The sequence below is a fragment of the Hemiscyllium ocellatum genome, chromosome 31 (genome assembly GCF_020745735.1).
Source record: "Hemiscyllium ocellatum isolate sHemOce1 chromosome 31, sHemOce1.pat.X.cur, whole genome shotgun sequence".
Classification (NCBI taxonomy): domain Eukaryota; kingdom Metazoa; phylum Chordata; class Chondrichthyes; order Orectolobiformes; family Hemiscylliidae; genus Hemiscyllium; species Hemiscyllium ocellatum.
Window position 1 is genome coordinate 38,276,591 of NC_083431.1, and position 24,811 is coordinate 38,301,401.

At 41.6% G+C, this 24,811-nt stretch overlaps 1 protein-coding gene across 7 annotated transcripts in view; it reads left to right on the forward strand.

Annotated features, from left to right (window-relative positions):
• The window catches only part of elna (elastin a), a 271,733-nt gene that overhangs the window by 76,036 nt on the left and 170,886 nt on the right, over positions 1-24,811 (forward strand). For all 7 annotated transcript variants that reach the window (XM_060848380.1, XM_060848374.1, XM_060848377.1 and 4 more), the window contains exons 7-10: positions 1,981-2,010; positions 7,671-7,733; positions 9,310-9,336; positions 16,923-16,958. In XM_060848380.1, coding sequence (XP_060704363.1) covers positions 1,981-2,010; positions 7,671-7,733; positions 9,310-9,336; positions 16,923-16,958 — 156 coding nt within the window. The remainder of the gene's footprint in view (positions 1-1,980; positions 2,011-7,670; positions 7,734-9,309; positions 9,337-16,922; positions 16,959-24,811) is intronic.

The window sequence follows — 24,811 nt, forward strand, 5'->3', positions numbered from 1 at the left end:
GGCCCTTAAAGATCAATGGGGTTATCTTTGTGTTGAACCTCAGGAGCTGGGGGAGATATAAAATTAATATTTAACATCTGTTGTTACTGTGGAGGAAAATAAAGGAGGCTGGAGAATTCAGGGAAATAAATATTGATGTTTTCAAAACAGTTCACTTTATAGAAGAGGAAGTGCTGGAGCTCTTAAAAAATATAAAAGTGTATAAATCTCTGGGGACTGATTTAGAGTATCCCAGGAATTTGTGGGAAGTTAAGGAGGAAGTTGCAGGACCTCGTGCAGAAGTATTCGCATCTATAAATACGGATGAGGTGCCAAATACTGGCGAGTAGCTAGTGTTGTGCCTTTAAGAGGGGATTTAACAAAACTATAGTCTTAAGATTTTGACTTTGGAAGTCAGTAAGTTGTTGAAAGTGATTCTGAAAGATAGGATTGATATGCATTTGGAGAGGCAAGGAAGAATTAGAGATAGTCAGCATGTTTCGTTTGAGGGAAATCATGTCTTGCAAACTTGATTGAGTTTTTTGAGAAAGAAACCAAAAAGAATTGAGGGCAGAATAGGACATGTTATTTACTTGGACTTTATTAAAATCTTTGATAAGGTTCTACATGGTAGACTAATTAGTAAAGTTAGATCACATGGGATTCAAGGATGTTTTGAAGAGTGTGCAGAGGAGGTTGACCAGATGTTTCCTGGTATAGAGAGTGCTAGCTATGGAGAGAGGTTGACTAGATTGGGATTAATTTCATTAGAAGGACGGAGGTTGAGGGGGTATCTGATTGAGGTATACAAAATCATGAGAGGTATAGACAAGGTAGATAGCAAGAAGTGTTTTTCCCAGAGTCCGGGACTCAATTACTAGGGGTCACGAGTTCAAGGTGAGAGGGAAAAGTTTAAGGGAGATATGCATGAAAAGTTCTTTACACAGAGGGATGTGGAATGCGTTGCCAGCAGAGGTGGGCAACATGGCATCATTTAAGATGTATCTAGACAGATACATGAATGGGCAGGGAGCAGCTCTTTAGAAAATAGGCAACAGGTTTAGATAGGGGATTGGATCAGTGCAGGCCGAAGGCCTGGTTCCTATGATGTAATTTTTGATGTTCTTTGTTCTTTGAGAAGTGAGATTTTTAATTGGTAATGGGTCGAAGGGTTAAGGGGAGAAGGCAGGAAAATGAGGATGAGGAGCAGATCAGCCATGATCTAATGGTAGAGCAGACTCGATGGGCTGAATGGCCTAATTCTGTTCCTATTTCTTACATACTTGTGAACTTACTGAATCATAAGATTCTTAAGGGGCTTGACAGGTTAAATGTTGAGAGAATGTTTAGAGAGTTTAGAACAAAGAGCATAGTCTCAGAATAAAGGGGTGCTAATTTAAGACTGAGATAAGGAGGAATTTCTCCTGTCATGTCTGAGGCAACACCACAAAGTGTGAAAGCATCTCTGGACCAATAATGTTTCTCAGGATATGCAATAGCCTTTTAAAGGTGGCACAGCTCCAGGGATGCTGGTCTGCTATGGCATTTCTGAACAGTGGCATGTCATTCTGGATATTGTGAAATGATAGAATCAAGTTAGTTTCAGTTGAGAGAGGTACCTCAAAGTCGTTAATGAGATATTTTTGGGACAATATGGCAAGGAATCTCCCTGGGCCTCTGGTAGAGAAATCCTTCATGGAACTCAACTAAATTGACAAGTTGCCAAAATATTAAGATTCAGCCCTTGTTATTCCTGAATTCTCAAGATGTCTAATACGTATCTGAGTGCATTCTTGAATTGGAGAAACTGAATGATCTTTGTAAGGTGAGACAATTAGCAATTTGCCAGTGTGAAACATCAAAAACATTGTGTAGAAAACAGTAAACAAATTATTTTCAATCTATTTGGTGGAGTCCTTCTTACACTTGATAATTACTATGTAATATTTAGATTGATCTCCTATTGCATTTTGTAATTTGGCATTCTGGCTGTTATTGCAGGTGTTGGTGGCCAGTATGGATACCCAGCAGGTAAAGATAGATTACTTGCTATCTATTTATATCGATACCTAATCTAATATTGACACTTGTAATGTAGAATTAACAGAAATAAGCAACTAAAATAGATCCTTAGCCTAAGCAAGTCAGAATATATTCTATTATCTATTAAATACATTGTTGTATAAATGTAGAATCATTCAGAAGATAAAATTACTGTAAACAGGAAGTCCATTATACAGAAAATTATCAATGATTTTCAGAAGTCCTTATACACTACATAAATTGAGTAACATAATCAAGTATCTGTTACTTCATTAATAAACTCAATCAAGTTAGTTAAATACGATTTGACCTTAATAAAACCATGTCGAGAATGTGGTGCTGGAAAAGCATAGCAGATCAGGCAACATCCAAGGAGCAGAAGAATTGGTGTTTCAGGCATAAGCCCTTCATCAGGAAAGAAGACCTTATGCTCGAAACGTCGATTCTCCTGCTCCTCCAATGCTGCCTGACTAGCTGTGCTTTCCAGCATCACACTCTTGACTCTGATCTCCAGCATTTGCAGTCCTCACTTTTTCCTTACCAAAACTGTGTTGACTAAGCTTAATTAAACCATAGTAAAAAATGAGGTCTGCAGATGCTGGAGATCACAGCTGCAAATGTGTTGCTGGTCAAAGCACAGCAGGCCAGGCAGCATCTCAGGAATAGAGAATTCGACGTTTCGAGCATAAGCCCTTCATCAGGAATAAGAGAGAGAGAGCCAAGCAGGCTAAGATAAAAGGTAGGGAGGAGGGACTAGGGGGAGGGGCGATGGAGGTGGGATAGGTGGAAGGAGGTCAAGGTGAGGGTGATAGGCCGGAGTGGGGTGGGGGCGGAGAGGTCAGGAAGAGGATTCAGGTTAGGAGGGCGGTGCTGAGTTGAGGGAACCGACTGAGACAAGGTGGGGGGAGGGGAAATGAGGAAACTGGAGAAATCTGAATTCATACCTTGTGGTTGGAGGGTTCCCAGGCGGAAGATGAGGCGCTCCTCCTCCAGCCGTCGTGTTGTTATGTTCTGCCGGTGGAGGAGTCCAAGGACCTGCATGTCCTCGGTGGAGTGGGAGGGGGAGTTAAAGTGTTGAGCCACGGGGTGATTGGGTTGGTTGGTTCGGGCGGACCGGAGGTGTTCTCTGAAGCGTTCCGCAAGTAAGCGGCCTGTCTCACCAATAAAGTTGATGAACTGTTCAACCTCCTCGTGGGAGCACGAGGCAGCGCCGATACAGTCATCGATGTAGCGGAGGAAAAGGTGGGGGGTGGTGCCAGTGTAGTTGCGGAAGATGGACTGTTCCACATATCCTACGAAGAGGCAGGCATAGCTGGGGCCCATGCGGGTGCCCATGGCAACTCCTTTAGTTTGGAGGAAGTGGGAGGATTGAAAAGAGAAGTTATTCAGGGTGAGGACCAGTTCAGTCAGTCGAAGGAGGGTGTCAGTGGAAGGGTACTGGTTGGTGCGGCGGGAAAGGAAGAAGTGGAGGGCTTTGAGTCCTTCGTGATGGGGGATGGAGGTGTACAGGGACTGGATGTACCCCGGTCCCCAACGCTTTATTTTCACTATGGACATCCAGTCCCTGTACACCTCCATCCCCCATCACTCAAAGCCCTCCGCTTCTTCCTTTCCCGCCGCACCAACCAGTACCCTTCCACTGACACCCTCCTTCGACTGACTGAACTGGTCCTCACCCTGAATAACTTCTCTTTTCAATCCTCCCATTCCTCCAAACTAAAGGAGTTGCCATGGGCACCCGCATGGGCCCCAGCTATGCCTGCCTCTTCGTAGGATATGTGGAACAGCCCATCTTCCGCAACTACACTGGCACCACCCCCCACCTTTTCCTCCGCTACATCGATGACTGTATCGGCGCTGCCTCGTGCTCCCACGAGGAGGTTGAACAGTTCATCAACTTTACTAACACCTTCCATCCCGACCTGAAATTCACCTGGACTGTCTCAGACTCCTCCCTCCCCTTCCTAGACCTTTCCATTTCTATCTCGGGCGACCGACTCAACACAGACATCTATTATAAACCGACTGACTCCCACAGCTACCTGGACTACACCTCCTCCCACCCTGCCCCCTGTAAAAACGCCATCCCATATTCCCAATTCCTTCGTCTCCGCCGCATCTGCTCCCAGGAGGACCAATTCCGACACCGCACAGCCCAGATGGCCTCCTTCTTCAAGGACCGCAGATTCCCCCCAGACATGATCGACGATGCCCTCCACCGCATCTCCTCCACTTCCCGCTCCTCCGCCCTTGAGCCCCGCTCCTCCAACCGCCACCAAGACAGAACCCCACTGGTTCTCACCTACCACCCCACCAACCTCCGCATACAACGTATCATCCGCCGCCATTTCCGCCACCTCCAAACGGACCCCACCACCAAGGATATATTTCCCTCCCCTCCCCTATCAGCGTTCCGCAAGGACCACTCCCTTCGTGACTCCCTCGTCAGATCCACACCCCCCACCAACCCAACCTCCACCCCCGGCACCTTCCCCTGCAACCGCAGGAAATGTAAAACTTGCGCCCACACCTCCACACTCACTTCCCTCCAAGGCCCCAAGGGATCCTTCCATATCCGCCACAAGTTCACCTGTACCTCCACACACATCATCTATTGCATCCGCTGCACCCGATGTGGCCTCCTCTATATTGGTGAGACGGGCCGCTTACTTGCGGAACGCTTCAGAGAACACCTCCGGGCCGCCCGAACCAACCAACCCAATCACCCCGTGGCTCAACACTTTAACTCACCCTCCCACTCCACCGAGGACATGCAGGTCCTTGGACTCCTCCACCGGCAGAACATAACAACACGACGGCTGGAGGAGGAGCGCCTCATCTTCCACCTGGGAACCCTCCAACCACAAGGTATGAACTCAGATTTCTCCAGTTTCCTCATTTCCCCTCCCCCCACCTTGTCTCAGTCGGTTCCCTCAACTCAGCACCGCCCTCCTAACCTGCAATCCTCTTCCTGACCTCTCCGCCCCCACCCCACTCCGGCCTATCACCTTCACCTTGACCTCCTTCCACCTATCCCACCTCCATCGCCCCTCCCCCTAGTCCCTCCTCCCTACCTTTTATCTTAGCCTGCTTGGCTCTCTCTCTCTTATTCCTGATGAAGGGCTTATGCTCGAAACGTCGAATTCTCTATTCCTGAGATGCTGCCTGGCCTGCTGTGCTTTGACCAGCAACACATTTGCAGCTTAATTAAACCATACTTATCCAACTGATTTAATTTTACTTCAGCTTATTTGTCAATGTTTTCCCACTATTGATGTTAAACTGCTTGGTCAATAGTTATTGTGTTTATCTTTGTATCCTTATTCAAACAAAAAAGTTGTAATTCTCTCATACTCTAGCACCATTTCATTTAGTATACGGCAGTGTAAGTTTATCATATTAAGAATTGAACAAAGAATATTTTGAAAAGGTGTGAAACTAAGACATGTTGATATTCAAAAAGACGTAGCTATCATTGGACAAAGACACAAAGTTAGTACGCAACTTGGAGGGAAATGGCAATTGGCCCATGGTTTAAGGAAATTGAGCAAATTGAATCCACAATTGGCTGAGTGGCAGGAAGCTAAGGATGATGGTTGAGTGGTGTTTTTCTGTTTGGAAGTCTGTGTCCAATGGGCTTCCACAGGTCCTTACTGTTTGTGATTTATATAAATGATTTAAATGTTGGAGGGTTGATCAGTAAGTTTGCAGATGATAAAAGAAAATTGCTGGGATGCTAAATATGGAGGCATATAGCCTTAGATTACAAGGGGATATGGGGCTGGTCAGTTAGGCGTAGTGGTGGCAAATGGAATGCAATCTGGATAAATGTGAGTAATGCACTTGGGCAGGACAAACTAGGCAGGGAATACTTGACAGACAGTAGACACCTGGAAAGCATTGAGGATCAGAAGGACAGTGGTCTGTGGGTCCACCGGTCATTTAAGGTATCAGAACAAGTGGATAAAGTGGTTAAGACATGGGATACTTGCCTTTATTTGCCAAAGCATAGAGTTTAAGACCCAGAAGGTTATACTGGGACTATATAAGATAGAGGTTAGACCACATCTACAGTATTGTGTGCAGTTCTAGAATCCACACTATAAGAAAGTTAAGATTCCACTAGAAGGTGCAAAGAAGGTTTACTAAGGTGTTGCCTTGTCTAGGGAGTTTCAGTTATGAAGAGTGATTGGACAGACTGCAGTTGTTCCCTTTGGAGGAGATTGAGAGGGGACTTCATTGAGATATGTAAAAATTATGAGGGGTTTAGGTAGTATCGATAGGAAAAAACATTGCCCCTTGATGGAGGGATCAGTGACCACGGGCATAAATTTAAAGGTACAGAGCAGAAGGTTTAGGTAGAGAAAATGAGAAAATATTTTTTCACCCAGACAGTGATTGGAATTTGGAATTACTGCCTGTAAGGGTAATTAAAGGCAGAAGCCTTCCATGGCATTTAAAAGTATTTAGATGTGCAGTTGTGATGCCAAGGCATATAAAGGTATGGGCTAAGTGCTGAAAAATGGGACTAAAATACTTATGTGGCTGCTTTTGACTAGCATTGTCATGATGGGCCAAAGGGCCTTTTCTCTGCTGTAAATCTCACAAAAATTAGAATAAAGCAACCTTGCGAAAATTATATAGAACCTTGGTGAGAGCATACGGGCTCGCAGTTTTGGTCTCCATTTCTGAAGAAGCAGATACTTATCTTGGAAGTGATACAGGAAGGGAGCATTAGGATTGACTTCTTGAATGAATGGGTAGTCCTTTAATGAGAGACTGAATAAATTGGAGCTGATCTTTTCTGAAGTTTAGAAGAATAAGAGCTGGTCGCCTTGAAACTTCCAAGATTCTGAAGGTTCTGGGTAGGGTGTTAGCCATGATCATATTGAGCGGCAGAGTAGGATGGAGGGGCCATTTGAAAAGCTTTTGCTCATTTATCCAATGTTGTAAAATATTTTTCACTTTCTTCACAAGCTAATCACTTTCTTTGTTAAAGGCAAGTCATTAATTTTCCTTACTTTGTTAATAGGTTTGAATGACCTCAGCAATACGTTTGTACGTATTGTAATTTAATTTCACCTGGCCCCAAGCATTACTTGTTCACTAGAACTAAGCCTCATAATTTACGTGTGTACAGAAGCAATTCACTCAATTCAGTTGGCCCACACTGGTAATTATGCTGCATATGAACCTCCTCCTACAGACTGCATCTAATCCTAGCAGTGTATACTTGTAATGCTTTCTGTCTTCTTGTATTTGAGACAGTCAATAATTACATCGATATTACTTTCCTCAAATACTCCATATTATAGCAAGATCCACATTCTAACTATTGTGTAAGAAAGATTTTTTTCTTCTGAATTCATTATTGGATTTATGAGTTGCTGTCTTATTGATGTAGTCTAATTTTTGGGCTCCTGCGCACATGGAAGTATCAATTCTACAGCTGCCGAGACAAATTTTAAACTGTTGTCATCATTCAGTTTTCCCTTCTCTAAAGAAAGGAACCTCAGCCTTCTTTCATACATACACTTATTTGTTCTTTTAGATCAGAAGATTAATATCATCACACCCTGAGCTTGCCTACATTTAACTGTACATTAAAATTGATTCCTTTACTTTAATTTTCTTATTCATTCTGATAGGTTATGGTGGCTTTGGAGTAGGAGTACCTGTTGGTTATCCTGTGCTCTCTCCTAAACTACCAGGTATGTACAGTTTGTTAAATCATGCTTAGTAATACAAATGATTATGCAGAGATAAAAGTGAGCAGGTATAGCAGAATTGAGAGGCTCGATTTCAGCAGAAAAGCACATTGCCTTTATTTAGAAATGAGAGATGAGAAATCGGGCATGTTGATATCTACTCTTTTGGGTGTACCCCAAGTGCTCTGAAATTGAATTTGTGGCACACATTCGTAGTGCGAGGGTAAGTCATAACATGCAGTATTGTAGGTATTACAGCATATACAGTGAATGCCCACCAGAATAATGCAAGATATTGGCATCAACCTAGGTGCAGCACTGTTTTGTAACTTAATAGTCCCGCTGACACGGTATCTTAACCTTAGACTCATTAAGCAGCAGGAACGATTGCATATCAATGAGTTTTAAATAGGTAACTAACCTATCAATTTGTTGCTGACTAATTTCTTCTGTTTGTTTGTATGGTTCTCGAAGTGTTTGGAGGGCTTTTGTGGTGCAGTGGTAGTATCCTTACCTCTGAGCCAAGAGACCCAAGTTCAAGTGTCACATGCTCCAGAGTTTTGAAAAAACATCTATGTACAGATTGATTATAAAATGTTCAGAGGTGTCTGGGGAGATGGTGGCAAAGTAGTAATGTCACTAGACTAGTAACCTGGCCCCGGAGCTAAAGCTCTGGGAATGTTGGTTCAAAAAGGGTGGCACGGTGGCACAGTGGTTAGCACTGCTGCCTCATAGTGCCAGGGACCCAGGTTCAATTCCCACCTCGGGCAACTGTCGGTGTGGAGTTTGCACATTCTCCCTGTGTCTGTGCGGGTTTCCTCCGGGTGCCCCGGTTTCCTCCCACAATCCGAAGGGCCTGTTGTGGGCGGCACGGTGGCAGAGTGGTTAGCACTGCTGCCTCACAGTGCCAGAGACCCGGGTTCAATTCCCGCCTCGGGCGACTGACTGTGTGGAGTTTGCACATTCTCCCCGTGTCTGTGGTTTCCTCCCACAGTCCAAAGATGTGCGGGTCAGGTGAATTAGCCATGCTAAATTGCCCGTAGTGTTAGGTAAGGGGTAAATGTATGGGTGGGTTGCGCTTTGGCGGGTTGGTGTGGACTTGTTGGGCCAAAGGGCCTGTTTCCACATTGTAAATAATCTAATCTTAAAAAAAAACCTCTCAACTCATCTGGTGGAATTTAAAAAGAAGGTCTTTCACAGATAACTGAGTCAGATAATTCAAATCCCACCCACCCCAAAGATGCTGTAACAGATTGATTAAAAATAATGTTGGATCTTGTGGCACAGTGACAGTATCTCCACCTCTGAGTCAGGGATCCATGTTCAAATTCCTCAGAAGTGTTTAATAACGTTTGGAAGTAATTGATGCTTTCTTTCTATGGTTGTTTGGAGAATATGATAATTGAGGGAATAGCAATAGGTATGTTCCAATTTCTTCCATCACACAATGTTATATCACTATATTATGACCATGCTTTCACATATATCATTAGTTTTCAGACTCTGTACAGAATGTAATTTAATACAAACTAGATTTTATTGTTGAATTATATTACAAACGTTATTATTTATATTGCAGGTGGCTATGGAATTCCATACAGTGCTGGTAGGTTCTTTCTTTAAAATCTGTTACAACATTGTAAAACCAAATTCAATAATGCAATTCCATTAATCTTGATGCTGTAACACTGCTGGTATTACCACAGTATTTTAAATTTTGTAATGATGGCAGTGTATCCACAGAATTTCTGTGTGCCTGTGGTACTATGTGACAATATGTTTGAGGAGAATTGAACACTACTTAGAGATAATGATTTAGTGAAGCAGATACAGTTATCACAAAGATTTTTTAGCATATTGGCATTTACATCAGTGGACAAATCTAGTAAATGTGAAATGCATTTGCAATTTCCTAATATGTAATGCTGTCAGACAAAAGCTCTTATATATTCCATATATTTGAAATATATATAAAGTTAATATATAAATGTTGTCAAAAATTGCATTTCTTAGTATTCTCACATATTAAATGAAAATATTACTGAAAACAATGATAAAAGGTCTAGCTGTAATTTTCTGGATAATGTTCCCGGTCCTAGACTACTAGAACTCAAGCAGTGCTAGGCCTTGAAGGCCACCTGCAGTGTTATCCGTTATAAAATCAAAAATGTGTCAGTAGTCATGTTGTAGCCACAGCACATCTAAGGAGTACTAGGACATGCAAAGATATAGATGACAACCCCAACAGAATTTGCTAGGGTTGGTTGAATTTTATATACAGTACATTGCAATATATACATTTTATTTGGAATAGAACCTGATCAGGTATTTCCCAGACCTTTGTGGGAAGCTAGGGAAGAGATTGCTCGGCACCTTGCTGAGATATTTGTATCATCGACACAATGGGTGTGGTGCCAGAAGATTGGAAGTTGGCTGATGTGATACCACTATTTAACAAAGGTTGCAAGTAAAAACCAGGAATCTATAAACCAATGAGCCTTATGTCAGTGGTGGGTAAGTTGTTGCAGAGGATTCTGAGGGACAGGATTTACATGCCTTTGGAAAGGCAGGGACTGATTAGGGATAGTCAACATGGCTTTGTTTAAGGGAAACTATGCCTCACTAACTTGATTAAGTTTTTTGAAGATGTAGCAAAGGAGATTAATAAAGACAGAGTGGTAGATGTCTGCATGGAATTCAGCAAAACATTTGATGAGGTTCCAAATAGTAGACTGGTTAGTAAGGTTAGACCACATGGGAGCCAGGGGGAGCTAGCCAATGAGATGCAAAATTGGCTTAAGGGTAGGAGATAGAGGATGGTAGTAGAGGGTTGCTTTTCAGACTGGAAACCTGTGACCAGCAGTGAGCCACAAGGATCAGTGCTGGGTCCACTGCTTTTTATAATTTATATAAATTATTTGGATAAGAATATAGGAAGCAGGGTTGGTAAGTTTGCAGATGCCAATAAAATAAGTGGTGTAGTGGGCAGTGAAGAAGATTATTTCAGAGTACAATGGGATCTGTAGAATGGGCCAAGAAGTGGCAAATGAAGTATAATTTAGATAAACGTGAGGTGCTTCATTTTGGAAAGGCAAACCAGGCCAGGATTTATAGAGTTAATATTAGATCCCTGGGGAGTGTTGCCGAACAAAGAGACATAGGGGTGTAGCTGCATAGTTCCTTGAAAGTGAACTCACAAGTAGACAGGGTGGTGAAAAAGGCATTTGGCATGCTTGCCTTCATTGGTCTGACCATTAAGTAGAGGAGTTGAGATGTCATGTTGCAGTAGTATAGGACATTGATGAGGCCACTTTTAGAATACTGCATACAATTCTCATTGTCTTTCTATAAAAAGAATGTTGTTGTACTTAGAGTCATAGAGAAGTACAGCACGGAAACAGACCCTTCAATTCAACTCGTCCATGCTAACCCAGATATCCCAACCTAATCGAGTCCCACTAATCTAGGCCCATATCCCTCCAAACCCTTCCATTCCAGATTCCTTTTACATGTTGTAATTGTACCAGCCACCACCACTTCCTCTGGCAGCTCATTCCATACACATACCACCCTCTGCGTGAAAATGTTGCCCTTAAGTCTCTTTTATATCTTTCCCTTTTCACCCTAAACCTATAGTCTCCTGTTCTGGACTCCACTACCCAGGGAAAAGACTTTATCTGTTTATCCTATCCATGCCCTTCATGATTTTATAAACCTCTATAAGGCCACCCCTCAGCGTCTGATGCTCCAGGGAAAACAGCCCCAACCTATTCAACCTCTGCCTACAGCTCAAATCCTCCAACCCTAGCAACATTCTTGCAAATCTTTTCTGAATCCTTTCAAGTTTCACAACATCTTTCTGATACTTGAGAGGGTGCAGAAAAGGTTTACAAGGATGTTGCTGGGACTGGAGGATTTGAGTTAGAAGGAACAGGCTGAACAGGCTGGGGCAGTTTTCCCTGGGACTTTTGGAGGTGGAGATTTGTAAAATCATAAGCATGGATAGGGTGAATAGCCAAGGTCATTTTCCTTGGGTGGAGGAATCCAAAATTAGAAAGCATAGGTTTAAGGTGAGAGGGAAAAGATTTTTAAAGGGCCTGAAGGGTAACCTATCACGTAGAGGGTGGTGTGTACATGGAATGAGCTGCCAGAGGAAATGATGGAGGCAGGTACAACTACAACATTTAAAAGACATCTGGATGGGTATATGAATAGGAAGGGTTTAGAGGGGTATGAGCCAAATGGTGGCAAATGAGATTAGGTCAGATTGGGATGTCTTGTCAGCACAGATGAGCTGGACCAAAAAGTTTGTTTATGTGCTGTATGACAGTCTATTTTCTGGTTATTTGAGACTAAACAAGCACTGTGGTGCTCAGTGATAGTGGACAAGGACAGTGTGACACTGTTGGTGAATGGGAATTGAGGCTGTTACTAAAGTATGTCATGTGGATAATATTTTATTGACTGCCTGACCAAATAGGAACTTATCAGCTTGCCTCCTTCCTTTTGCTCAGGCTTGTCACCCATGTCTTCCTGCCCCTACTGCTCCTTTCCTTTCTTAAGTTCCTATTCTGAGCTGCTTATTATGCAATTAGTAACAAGCTGTCTTCTCTCATGATTATATGGAGCAGCAAACCACAGAATTTTGGCACCAACTCTGCTGAGTTCTGCAGGGCCCATCCAGGCAGGAAAAGCATTGTTTCAGCAATTATTTGCTGTAAAAAAAAAGTAGCAAGATTTTTGTCGTTGTATGCATTCTGTACACTTATATGTGGATCTGATGCTGGAGTCATTAGGCAAATGCCTTAGACACTAGAGCTGATGACCCTTGTCACTTAATAGTTATCCTTTGGCAATGGTGGCTCAACTGCAGCTTGTACAGTGGAACACCACAGAGTAAAGGCATCGTGCCTACTGGCAGGATACTGAACAACAACCTGAATGGTGCACAGCTTTTAGCCACATATGTTGAAGGGCTTTTGGCCAAACCATGGATTCTCCTGATTCTCTGATGCTGCCTAACCTGCTGTGTTTTCCAGCACCACACTCTCGACACATATTAGGTGGATGTCAAGGCAATAAAACCTCTTTCAGTACAGGGCTGTGTTATGACCAGGCTATACCATCTCAAAACATTTCAAGAAGGTAACCCAGGCCCTAACCTTTCTAGTTGATTTAAGTAGGTATAAAGTGGATATTCCAGGAGTGATGCAGCTGTCCCAACTGCTCAGTTTTAAATAAAACAATTTAATTACAGACTACTGAATGAAACGCTAACAAAAGAGAACCAAAGTTAGAATAACTTACCCTACTGAAAGCCCAGTCGACTATTGCAACTTAATGATATTGTACCAAATACTTGAAACATCTGCAAAAACACCCCTTGACAAAAAAAGGTAAAATCAAACACAGGTTCTTGTAGGAGAGATATCAGAAACTAACCCATCGAATCAAAACCCTAATCCTAACACTAACCTTAACTGATGTAACGTTCAACACAGTTCAGGTTATTTAATAAATCATTTCCCATCCCATAATCATATCTTAATGGTGGATATTCTTTTGAGACTTGTAATCACAGGCAAGTTGAGCACAAACACCTATACACTACATCCTTCTATATGTAGATGACATGTTTGCAATATTTCAATCACATTAAAGAAGTTTGTTATCCAGGTGAATATGTTCTGTCCTTCACTCAGTTTACCGTTGAAATTGTTCAATCAAATGAGCTCCTCTTTCTTGATGTACAGTTAAGAAGTCAGTAAATAGTTTCTTTACTATTTACCAAACACTTCTGGTCACTGGTCAACTTTGGGATTCCTTCAGTCCCAAATGCTACAAGATCAATTTTATTGACAACTTTATAAATAGGGCCCTAGCCATCTGCTCACTGTGTAAGCTTAACTCTGAGATAGACCGTATTAAAACCCCTCTGCATTATAATGGAAACCCTGATCCAATCATCGCTGAGTGCATATTATGAAAATCCTGTGAAAGGGATGGTGTTACAAGGTTCAGAATGTCCTTTCAGGGCACTTCCATTGAGATGCTATAACAAGTTCAATATTCAATCAGCTAGCTCATCTATTGCAAAGTTGCAACCATGTCCCTTATTTGTGCATTTACTTGTGATTTAATCAATGGTCACGTCAATTATTATCTGAAATATTAGGTCTGGATTTTCTTGGAATAACAATCATCGCCAGATTTTCCTCTCCTGCTCCTACTTACTTCACCCAGTTGAGTTCTGCATTTCTGGTGGGACTTCCAATCCTGGCCTCCTTAGAAACATGGAAAATACCTGAAATTGGTGTCCTTTGTAGTATGGATCATGAGGAGAAGCCAAGCGACACTGCTTTCTACAGCACTAAGCATGTTCTGCTAAATTAATTCACTCATACTTTTGAAATGTTTTGGGACATTTTAAACAGCTTTTCATTGTTAATTATGATTTCTGGATGAGTGTAGTAAATTATATGATGAGGTGTAAAGGAAGGTGACAGGAGGATAAGGTGGGTAATCAGGTTGGGTCAGGAGAGTGGTTTGGTCAGGTCAGGAATAGTTGTCAGAGCACGTGCTAGTTATGTTATTGTAGGACAGAGACAGGGTGGTGGGGTTCATGAAGTAGTTATGGTAGGGCAACAGCTGAGTCCAGTCAGGAGTATTTAGGGGATCAGGGAAGTTGGAGATTTTAGGAAGAGTGGTCAGAGTAATAATTGAGCGTTAGGAGCATTAAGATTAAGCTGAATTGGAGGGTCATGATGGTGAGGGATGGTCAGCTCAGATTGAGTGGAATGGGGGAGTGTCAGGACATTAGGGTTTGTCAGGAGGGTCAAAGATAATTGTTGTCCCATGCAATACTTTGGAGCATAACCTCAATTTGCAGATGGGACTTTGTATCTGCTTGGACTGAGCAATACTGTCACAGATAAATATGTGTGCAACAAATAGATTGGTAAGGCTGATGTCAAGAACATTTCTCCCTCTTGTTGGTTCCCTCATCACTTGCCATAGGCCCTGTCAAACAGCGTATTCCTTTAAGACTACAACAGCTCAGTGAGTAGTGATACTACTGAACTATTTTTCATGATGGCCATGCAGTCTCCCATCAGAAGTACATTGTGCCCTTGCTACCTTGGGCTCATTTTCTAATTAGTGTTCATAATTGACAAGAAATTTCCTTGCTGATTATTTGGCCTGATGCCACAAGATTTCATAGGGTCAATGTTAACGACTCTGCAGGTGATTCCCTCCAAACTGTATAACACTTTGCCTGCTCCCTCTGGTGATGGTGATCTCAAGAATGGTGATTGCTGTGACATGTGTCATTGGCTGTAATATACCAATTGCTTGAGTATTACTCTTTCAGGCTGCTGCTACTTGTTGTGGCATAGCTCTTCTAATTTTGGCAAAAGAACTAAGATGTGAGTACAGAGAACTTTGCAGAGTCAACAAGACTGGGTTCACTGTAGTAATTTCTGATGCCTGGGTTAATGTCAAGCAGTCTGCCCAATTTGAGTTCTCTCTTCAGACTTTGTGACTGTTTTATAGAACTGATAAGTGGCTTATTAGGCAATTGCTGTGGACTTTGAGTCATCTTGTAAGCCAAACAAATAAGAAAAGCAGATCTTCTTGAAAGAACTTTGGGGAACCAGATGGGTTTTAATGACAACCAGCAGCGATTTTGTGAATGCCATTAGATGTAGCAGATTTATTTAAGTGAATTGAAATTTCACCATGTGCAGTGGTGAGATTTTAGCTCATGTACTCAGAATGACAGCCTGTGTTTCAGTGTTACTAATCCATTAACAATATTGTTATGCCACTGCCTCCCCAAATGTGATTTTAAATAAAACAACAATGCAAAAAATGCTCAACAACTTTGGCAGCATTTGCAGTAATGAAGAACTTTTTTAAAATACAGGATTCTGGCATCCACAGCGGGTGCCAAAATAATATTTCAAGTCTATCCCTTGAGATTTTCCGAAGGTCTAATTTTGGTTTTTGGGAGACATCTTTTCATTTTCACAAACTCATTCGATAATAACATCAAATAATAGCAATATTTCTTTTAAATTATCATATGTGGTATTGGGCTTGCACAAGAGGAGAATTAAAATACTTCATCAATATCTTTAATAATGGTCAATTCTCCACTAAATTTAGAGCCACAGCACCCAAGCGAAACATTAATTTCCCAGATGCCAGCGTATTTAAATTAGTACAAAATAATAAGCTTAAACTAACAAAAGTTATTTTTCAATAAAAGACACACTTCCACACGAAAGTCTACCACCATAAGCTACCTTCCACAGACTGGTGAGATAACAGCTTTCCATTGCACAGGTACAAGGCTGAAACATTTTAACCAGACAGTGACAAACCTCTCTATTACACTGCTGATCTCAATCTCAGACTAAATTTGACAATTAATGGTACTTGATCCAGTCAAATCCATTACATTTTTTTTCCAACTATCCAGCCCTAAACTAGAAGTGAAGTTGCCCATGTCCAGGTGCAGCATGTACTGGAAGTACACTTGTGCAACTCAAGTGCCAGGCAATGACCATCTCCAGCAAAAAAGAGTCTAAACATTGCCCCCTGATATTCATTGAAATTACCATTGCTTGGGGTTACATTGACCATAAATTGAATTAGACTAGCCATAAAATACTGTGGCTAGAAGAGCAGACCAGAGGCTAGAAATCTTGCAGAGATTCTGGCTCCCCCAAAGCCTATATATCATCTAAAAGGTACAAGTAAAGAGTGTGATTGAAAAATCCCCATTTGCCTGGATAATGCAGCTCCCACAACATAAGCTTGACCCCACTGAAGACAAAGCAGCCTGCAAAAAGCATAGAGAAAACTAGACCATTTTTGGAGGAGCAGCTAATTGTTTCTTTCCATTCTATTTATGAGGTGACTTTTCACTCACTGGTGGATTCGTTTTCTGGGTAATGTGAGGACTTTTGAGGACCTGCAACAATCTTGTATTATGAGCATTGATTCATAGTATTTCACTTTTGTATTATAATTTGCTAATTGTACTTGAACAATTTTTGTTTGGTAATATTGAAAATTTCAAGTTTATCGTGAATAAAATGAAACTTGGTCTTCATAATGATATTCATTGTTCTACTTTTTAGCCAATCACTGCTTTGTCATAAATTGTCATTCCCATCATTACAGGTGGATATGCAGCAGCCAAAGCTGCTAAATACGCAGGTATTTCTTTTTATTTCTATAGATGATAATGGCATCACAATATTATAAGAAATGAAATGTAGAATTAATATTCTTGATACGTTTATGATCAAAATGAGTAACAGACATGTAGGACAGTGTTATTTCTTCTGTTTCTATGTTTGAACTCTACTGATACTCACTCTTGTCTTTTGTAATGATAGTTTAATGCATGGTAGATTAATGAGTAAAGTTAAGATGTATGGGATTCAGGGTGAGCTTGCTAACTGGATATAAAATTGGCTTTACTGTAGGAGACCGAGGGTGATAGTGGAGGGTTGTTTTTCTGATTGAAGGCCTGTGACCAGCAGTGTTCCACGGGGATCGGTACTTTTGGTCTTTTATATAAATGACTTTGATGACAATATAGGAAACAGCTCGTAACTTTGCAGATGACACCAACATTGGTAGTGTAGTGGACTGTGAAGAAAATTATCCAAGATTACAGAGATCTTGATCAATTGGGTCAATGGACTGAGGAGTGGTAGATGGAGTTTAATTTAGATATACGTGAGGTATTGTATTTTGATAAAACAAACAAGGACAAGGCTTGTATATAAATAATCATAAGGCCCTGGGTAGTGTTGTAGAACAGAGACACCTAGGGGTTTAGTTACATAATTCTTTGAAATTTGTCACAGGTGGGCATGGTGATTAAGAAGTCGTTCAACACACTTGCCTACATTGCTCAGACCTTTGAATAAAGGAGTTGGGATCGCACATTGAGGTTGTACAGAACATTGGTGAGGACTCTGCTAGAGTACATAGAACATAGAACACAGAAAAATACAGCGCAGTACAGGCCCTTTGGCCCTCGATGTTGCACCGACCCAAGCCCACCTAACCTACACCAGCCCACTATCCTCCATATGCCTATCCAATGCCCATTTAAATGCCCATAAAGAGGGAGAGTCCACCACTGCTACTGGCAGGGCATTCCACGAACTCACGACTCGCTGAGTAAAGAATCTACTCCTAACATCTGTCCTATACCTACCTCCCCTTAATTTAAAGCTATGCCCCCTCGTAATAGCTGACTCCATACGTGGAAAAAGGTTCTCATTGTCAACCCTATCTAAACCCCTAATCATCTTGTACAACTCTATCAAGTCACCCCTAAACCTTCTTTTCTCCAATGAAAACAGCCCCAAGTGCCTCAGCCTTTCCTCATATGATCTTCCTACCATACCAGGCAACATCCTGGTAAACCTCCTCTGCACCCGTTCCAGTGCCTCCACATCCTTCCGATAGTATGGCGACCAAAACTGCACACAATACTCCAGATGCGGCTGCACCAGAATCTTATACAACTGCAACATGACCTCAGGACTCCGGAACTCAATTCCTCTCCCAATAAAAGCCAGTACGCCATATGCCTTCTTCACAGCACTATTTACCTGGGTGGAAACTTTCAGAGATCTGTGTACATGGACACCAAGATCCCTCTGCTCATCCACACTACCAAGTATCCGACCATTAGCCCAGTACTCCATCTTCTTGTTACTCTTACCAAAGTGAATCACTTCACACTTAGCTACATTGAACTCCATTTGCCACCTTTCTGCCCATCTCTGCAGCTTATCTATATCCTGCTGTAACCTGCCACATCCTTCCTCACTGTCAACAACTCCACCGACTTTCGTATCATCTACAAACTTGCTCACCCAACCTTCTAGCCCCTCCTTCAGGTCATTTATAAAAAATGACAAACAGCAGTGGTCCCAAAACAGATCCTTGTGGAACACCGCTAGTAACTGCACTCCAAGATGAACCTTTACCATCAACTACTACCCTCTGTCTTCTTCCAGCCAGCCAATTCCTAATCCAAACCTCTAACGCACCCTCAATGCCATACCTCCGTATGTTTTGCAGTAGCCTACCACGGGGAACCTTATTAAAAGCCTTACTAAAATCCATATACACCACATCTACCGCTTTACCCTCATCCACCTCCTTAGTCACCTTCTCAAAGAATTCAATCAAGTTTGTGAGGCACGACCTGCCCTTCAGAAAACCATGCTGACTATCCTTGATCACATTATTCCTATCCAGATGTTCATAAATCCTATCCCTTACAATTCTCTCTAAGACTTTGCCCACAACAGAAATGAGACTCACCGGCCTATAGTTACTAGGGTTATCCCTACTCCCCTTCTTGAACAAGGGAACCACATTTGCTATCCTCCAATCTTCTGGCACTATTCCTGTAGACAACGAGGACATAAAAATCAAGGCCAATGGCTCTGCAATCTCCTCCCTTGCTTCCCAGAGATTCTAGGATAAATGCCATCATGCCCAGGGGACTTACCTATTTTCACCCTTTCCAGAATTTCCAACACCTCTTCCCTACATACCTCAAAGCCATCCATTCTAATTAATTGTGACTCAATATTCACATCGGCAACAATGTCCTCTTCCTGAGTGAATACTGACGAAAAGTATTCATTCAGTGTCTCCCCAATCTCTTCAGCCTCCACGCACAACTTCCCACTACTATCCTTGACTGGATTCCTGAGATGCTGCCTAGCCTGCTGTGCTTTGACCAGCAACACATTTGCAGCTGGACCTATTCCTACCCTAGTCATTCTTTTATTCCTGACATACCTATAGAAAGCCTTTGGGTTTTCCCTAATTCTATTAACCAAGGACTTTTCATGTCTCCTCCTTGCTGCTCTTAGCTCTCTCTTCAGATCCCTCCTGGCTACCTTATAACTCTCAATTGCCCCAGTTGAAGCTTCACGCCTCATCTTTAATAGGCCACCCTCTTCCCTTGAACAAGGCATTCCAATTCCTTATTAAACCACGGCTCCCTCACACGACCATTTCCTCCCTGCCTGACAGGTACATACTTATCAAGGACACTCAATAGCTGCTCCTTGAATAAGCTCCACATATCGATTGCGCCCTTCCCTTGAAGCCTACTTTTCCAAGCCACACATCCTAAGTCATGTCTCACCGCATCATAATTTCCCTGCCCCCAGCTGTAACTCTTGCCCTGTAGTGCACACTTATCCCTCTCCATCACTAGAGTAAAAGTCACTGAATTGTGGTCACTGTCCCAAAGTGCTCACCTACCTCCAATTCTAACACCTGGCCTGATTCGTTACCCAGAACCAAATCCAGTATGGCCTCACCTCTTGTTGGCCTGTCTACATATTGTGTCAGGAAACCCTCCTACACACATTGGATAACACCGACCCATCTAACGTACTCGAGCTATAGCTTTCCCAGTCAATATCTGGAAAGTTAAACTCCCCCATAACAACCACCCTATTACTTTCACTCTTTTCCTGAATCATCCTCGCAATCCTTTCTTCTACATCTGTAGGACTATTAGGAGGCCTGTAGAAAACTCCTAACAAGGTGACCTCACCTTTCCTATTTCTAACCTCAGCCTAAACTACCTCAGATGGCGAGTCTTCATCCATCGTCCTTTCCACCGCTGTAATACTATCCTTGACAAGCAGTGCCACACCTCCCCCTCTTTTATCCCCACCCCTGACCCTACTGAAACATTTAAACCCTGGAACCTGCAACAGCCATTCCTGTCCCTGTGCTACCCATGTCTCCGTAATAGCCACAACATCAAAATCCCAGGTACCAACCCACGCTGCAAGTTCACCTACCTTATTTCGTATACTTCCCGCATTGAAGTATACAAACTTCAAGCCACCTTCCTGTTTACAGGCACCCTCCTTCGAGATTGATGCCATGTTTCTAACCTCCCTACACTCAAGGTCCTGCACCCTAAAGCTACAGTCCAGGTTCCCATGCCCCTGTGTGCAATGCAGTCATGCTGTTATAGGAAGAATACTATTAAATTGGAGAGGGCTCAAAAATGATTTACCAGGATGTTGCTGGGAATGGAGGGTTTGAACTGCGATGAGAGTCTGTATAAGCTGGAACTCTTTTTCACTGGAGCATAGTGATTTACGGAATCATGAGGCATAGATAAATTGAATAGCAAAGGTTTTTTTTCCCCAAGGTATGGGAGTTCAAACTAGAGGGCATTTTTTTATGGTAAAAGGAGAAAGATTTAAAAAGACATGAGGAGCAAAATTTTTACGTAGAGACAGGTATAACTGACATAGGTAATGGTGGATGGAAATACAGTTACAACATTTAAAAGACATTTGGATAAGTACATGAAGAGCAAAAGATTGGAGGGAAATGGGCCTAATGCAGGCAGGTGGGACTAGTTTAGTTTGGGAACTTTGTTGGCATGGACTAGTTGGACTGAAGGGTCTGTATCCATGCTCTACGACTCTATGACTTCAAGTTCATTGAGATGAGCTGAATGAAAAAATGTTGGTTGTCAATTATGTAATTTAAGATTTTTTTTACAATTTTGCAGTTACATTGTAAATGCAACCACTCTCACTACTGTGCCTCAGCAGTTTTATAGTTCAAAATACAGGTCTATCATCATGTCTTGGCGGTACCTTTTATCCAGAGGGAAGATGATACTTGTACATTATAAGTACGTTAACAACCATTGTAGTCAAACACTGCTCCCAAATACACCAATTCTACTATGCAAATATTTAGAAACAGAAATGAATTAACACTTGTTGGGAAGGATTGCTGGAATATCCATTGAAGTGGAAAAGTCAGTTGGTAGCCAAACCTAATTGATTCTCCTTGTTTAACAAGGTTCTATGTGCTTCCAAAATGTAGCAGCATCAATTTTGTACAATATTTGCCCTTCTGTTCCATTTTGTATCAGATATAGTCAGTTATTGCCACCCATCATTGTATAGATGATAAAATGGTTAGATTCTCATGTAAGTTAAATTTCACATGCACTATACACAAGATAAGAATTGCTGGACAAGGTTTAATCCAGGTTTTCATGTTATCCTAAAGTTTTCTGTACCCTGTTAGTTGGAATAGAATAATTGCATTCATATTGAATATTTCTGGAATGGGACAAGAGTTCCTAGAAGAAAGAATTCCAGTTGGAATGCCAAACAACAAACACATCAAGTTAGACCCCATCTACCACCCCCTGAGAAAAAGAACAGGAAATGACAGCACCACAGGAAATGACATCACCAAACCAAAAACCCCAAAGATATAAATAGAAAGCAGGAATTATCAACAGTGCTTCGTCCAAGTATTCCTAGAAGCATGGCATTCCAACCAGGACTCTATCAACAAACTCATCGAGTTCGACCCCATCTTCTACCCCTGAGAAAAAGAACAGGAAATTATGTCACCACAGGAAGTTATGTCACCAACCCAAAGAAACCTAAACATAAATAGAAAGCAAGGATTATCCATAGTGCTTTGCCTAGAGGCCCACTAAAGATGTTACCTAGTAGGGTGATGAAACATCTGGAAATGAACCTTCCAGCTCAGCTAGCAAACCTACTTCCAGAACCTCAACGTGAGCTACAAACCTTCTCAAAAACCTGTTAAAGGAATTCCTGATGAAGGGCTTATGCCTGAAACATAGATTCTTCTGCTCCTCAGAAACTGCCTGACCTGCTGTGCTTTTCCAGCATCACACTCTTGACTCATATTGTTAAAGCCAAAGGGAAATTGTTAGAATTTCTGTTGTTGGAGATATTCATGCCCCAGTATTCATGTGATGTAATTGTTCCTTGTTACATATCACCAGGTCTGAATGTTATTCAGGACTTGCTGTGTATGAACACTCTTTCTTTATCTGAAGAATTGTGAACAATATTAAATATTGTATAATCATCAGCAAACATTCTCACCTCTGACCTTATAATGGAGGTATACTGGATGAAACAGCTGAAGATGGATGGGTTTAGGATACTGCTGTGAGGAACTTGTGCACTGATATTCAGGGACTTAGATAATTGACCTCCAACAGCCACAACCATCTTCCTTTGTGCTATGCATGATTCCAATCGGCAGAAAGTTTTTCCCTCAATTCCACTGACTTTAATTTTGTGTGTGCTGCTTGGTGCCACATTTGATTAAATGGTACCTCGATATCAAGGGTAGTCACTCTTGCCTCAACTCAGAACAGAGGTGGTATAACCAATAATGTGCGCATGAAACATAGTCAAATGAGAGAAAACAAAGATCACAGAAACTAATGTTATTCAATAATGAGGATAAAGGTAAAGGATGTCGGTGGGCCAGATGCTGATTGATGCATTGGAAAAGTAAACAGGATGAAGAATCCCATGTGGTATGTTGCTTTTTTGGTACCAGGGTGAGGTAATCTCAAATCGGCTTAATAAAATATTGGAATAGGGTTAAAGTTAAGATGAGATGACAGTGAGTACTGCAGATGCTGGAGATTAGAGTCAAGATTAAAGTGCTGGAAAATCAGGATGAAGGGCTTTCCTGATGAAGGGCTTTTGCCTGAAACGTCACTTTTCCTGCTCCTCGGATGCTACCTGCCCTGCTGTGCTTTTCCAGCACCACTCTAATCTTGACCTTAAAGTTAATATGATCCATGAACCAGCCTACAAAAAGGAAAAGGTAGCAAAATACATTTTTTTTTGAAAGCTAGCAAGAACTAGGAGCTAAATTGAAGGGCAAGACCCCACTGTCTATATCTACCTGTTTATATTTTCTAATCAATCAGTGATTTTATTACATACTGGATGTGACTTTTCTCTCTTCTTTGACAATGATATTGCATTTTTGTCATGTGTGGTAGTCCCCAATTCAGTGCCCTAAAAGTCCTCATTGTCTATAATCTTGAGATAATTACTTTAAAAAACTACCAGAAACCTAGAGTAGTGATAGGGAAATTATGGAGGCAAACATGTGGATGAAGAAGCGATTTGGGAAAAAGTGATCTATTTCATGCGACACTGCAACCATTATTGGGAAGGGAAGGAAGTATATGGTTGAGTGAGTCACTTGGCAGTGGCCAGAACCTGAAGATTAAAAGGTAAATAAGATAATAATTGGGATTTTACTGCCCACAGTAAAAGTGCAAAAGATCGGTGGGAAGTGTTACGTCACTTTAACCATGGATACATGTCGGCCTTCATTTGCCTGACTCATCAATGTCATTGCAGGAATCCTGCACAACAGAACTAGGGTGTACCTCACCTCCCAGAAAACTGGCTCCTTTGTTCTCGTTTCCTTGCCCTGGTTGCAGTACAGTCATGGCTAAATTCTTACTGCATGATTCCACTTCTTTGCTTTATCAAAATTTAACTTCTTGTGCTTCACTTGGATAACACACTGAAAATCAAGCCCCACTATTTGCGAAGTCAACAGAACAGTTTAAAATTTTATACAAGTACACAAAAATTCCCCAATTTACCAGTCTGTTAAACCCAAGTTGACTGAAAGCATGGACTAGGTTTCTGTATTTAACAAGAATTACTATCTATTATAACTCAATAAATTCTAGGTAAATAATTATGTATTGCTGACATTTGATAATATTTAATATTTAATAATTTATAAATAATAACATTTACTAGCTAAACACTAAACACCCTTGGCACACAAATATAGACATTAAAAAAATGATAAGGGCAGAGCGAAATACTGGAAAGGCAATTCAATGACCATAGGGTTCACTGAGATGACTGTTTGACTTGTTCCTCAATCTTCCTTCAGGTAAGTTCACCTGTTTACAACAGGCATAGATTGACTTGTTCACATTTATCAATCTCTAATTTATTGGTTAAAATTGATTGGGTGAAATAAACTTGCTTCCTACTGGCTTGATTTTTAACTGCCAAGAAAGGGATAACTCCTTTCGGAGATCCAAGATGTTCTTACTAAACATGTGCAACCACATGGTGTTCAGCTACTTAGGAGCCAGTCACATTGTTGTTGAAAGGCAATAAGACCTTTGTCATTGACAACAGAGATCATCCATTCCA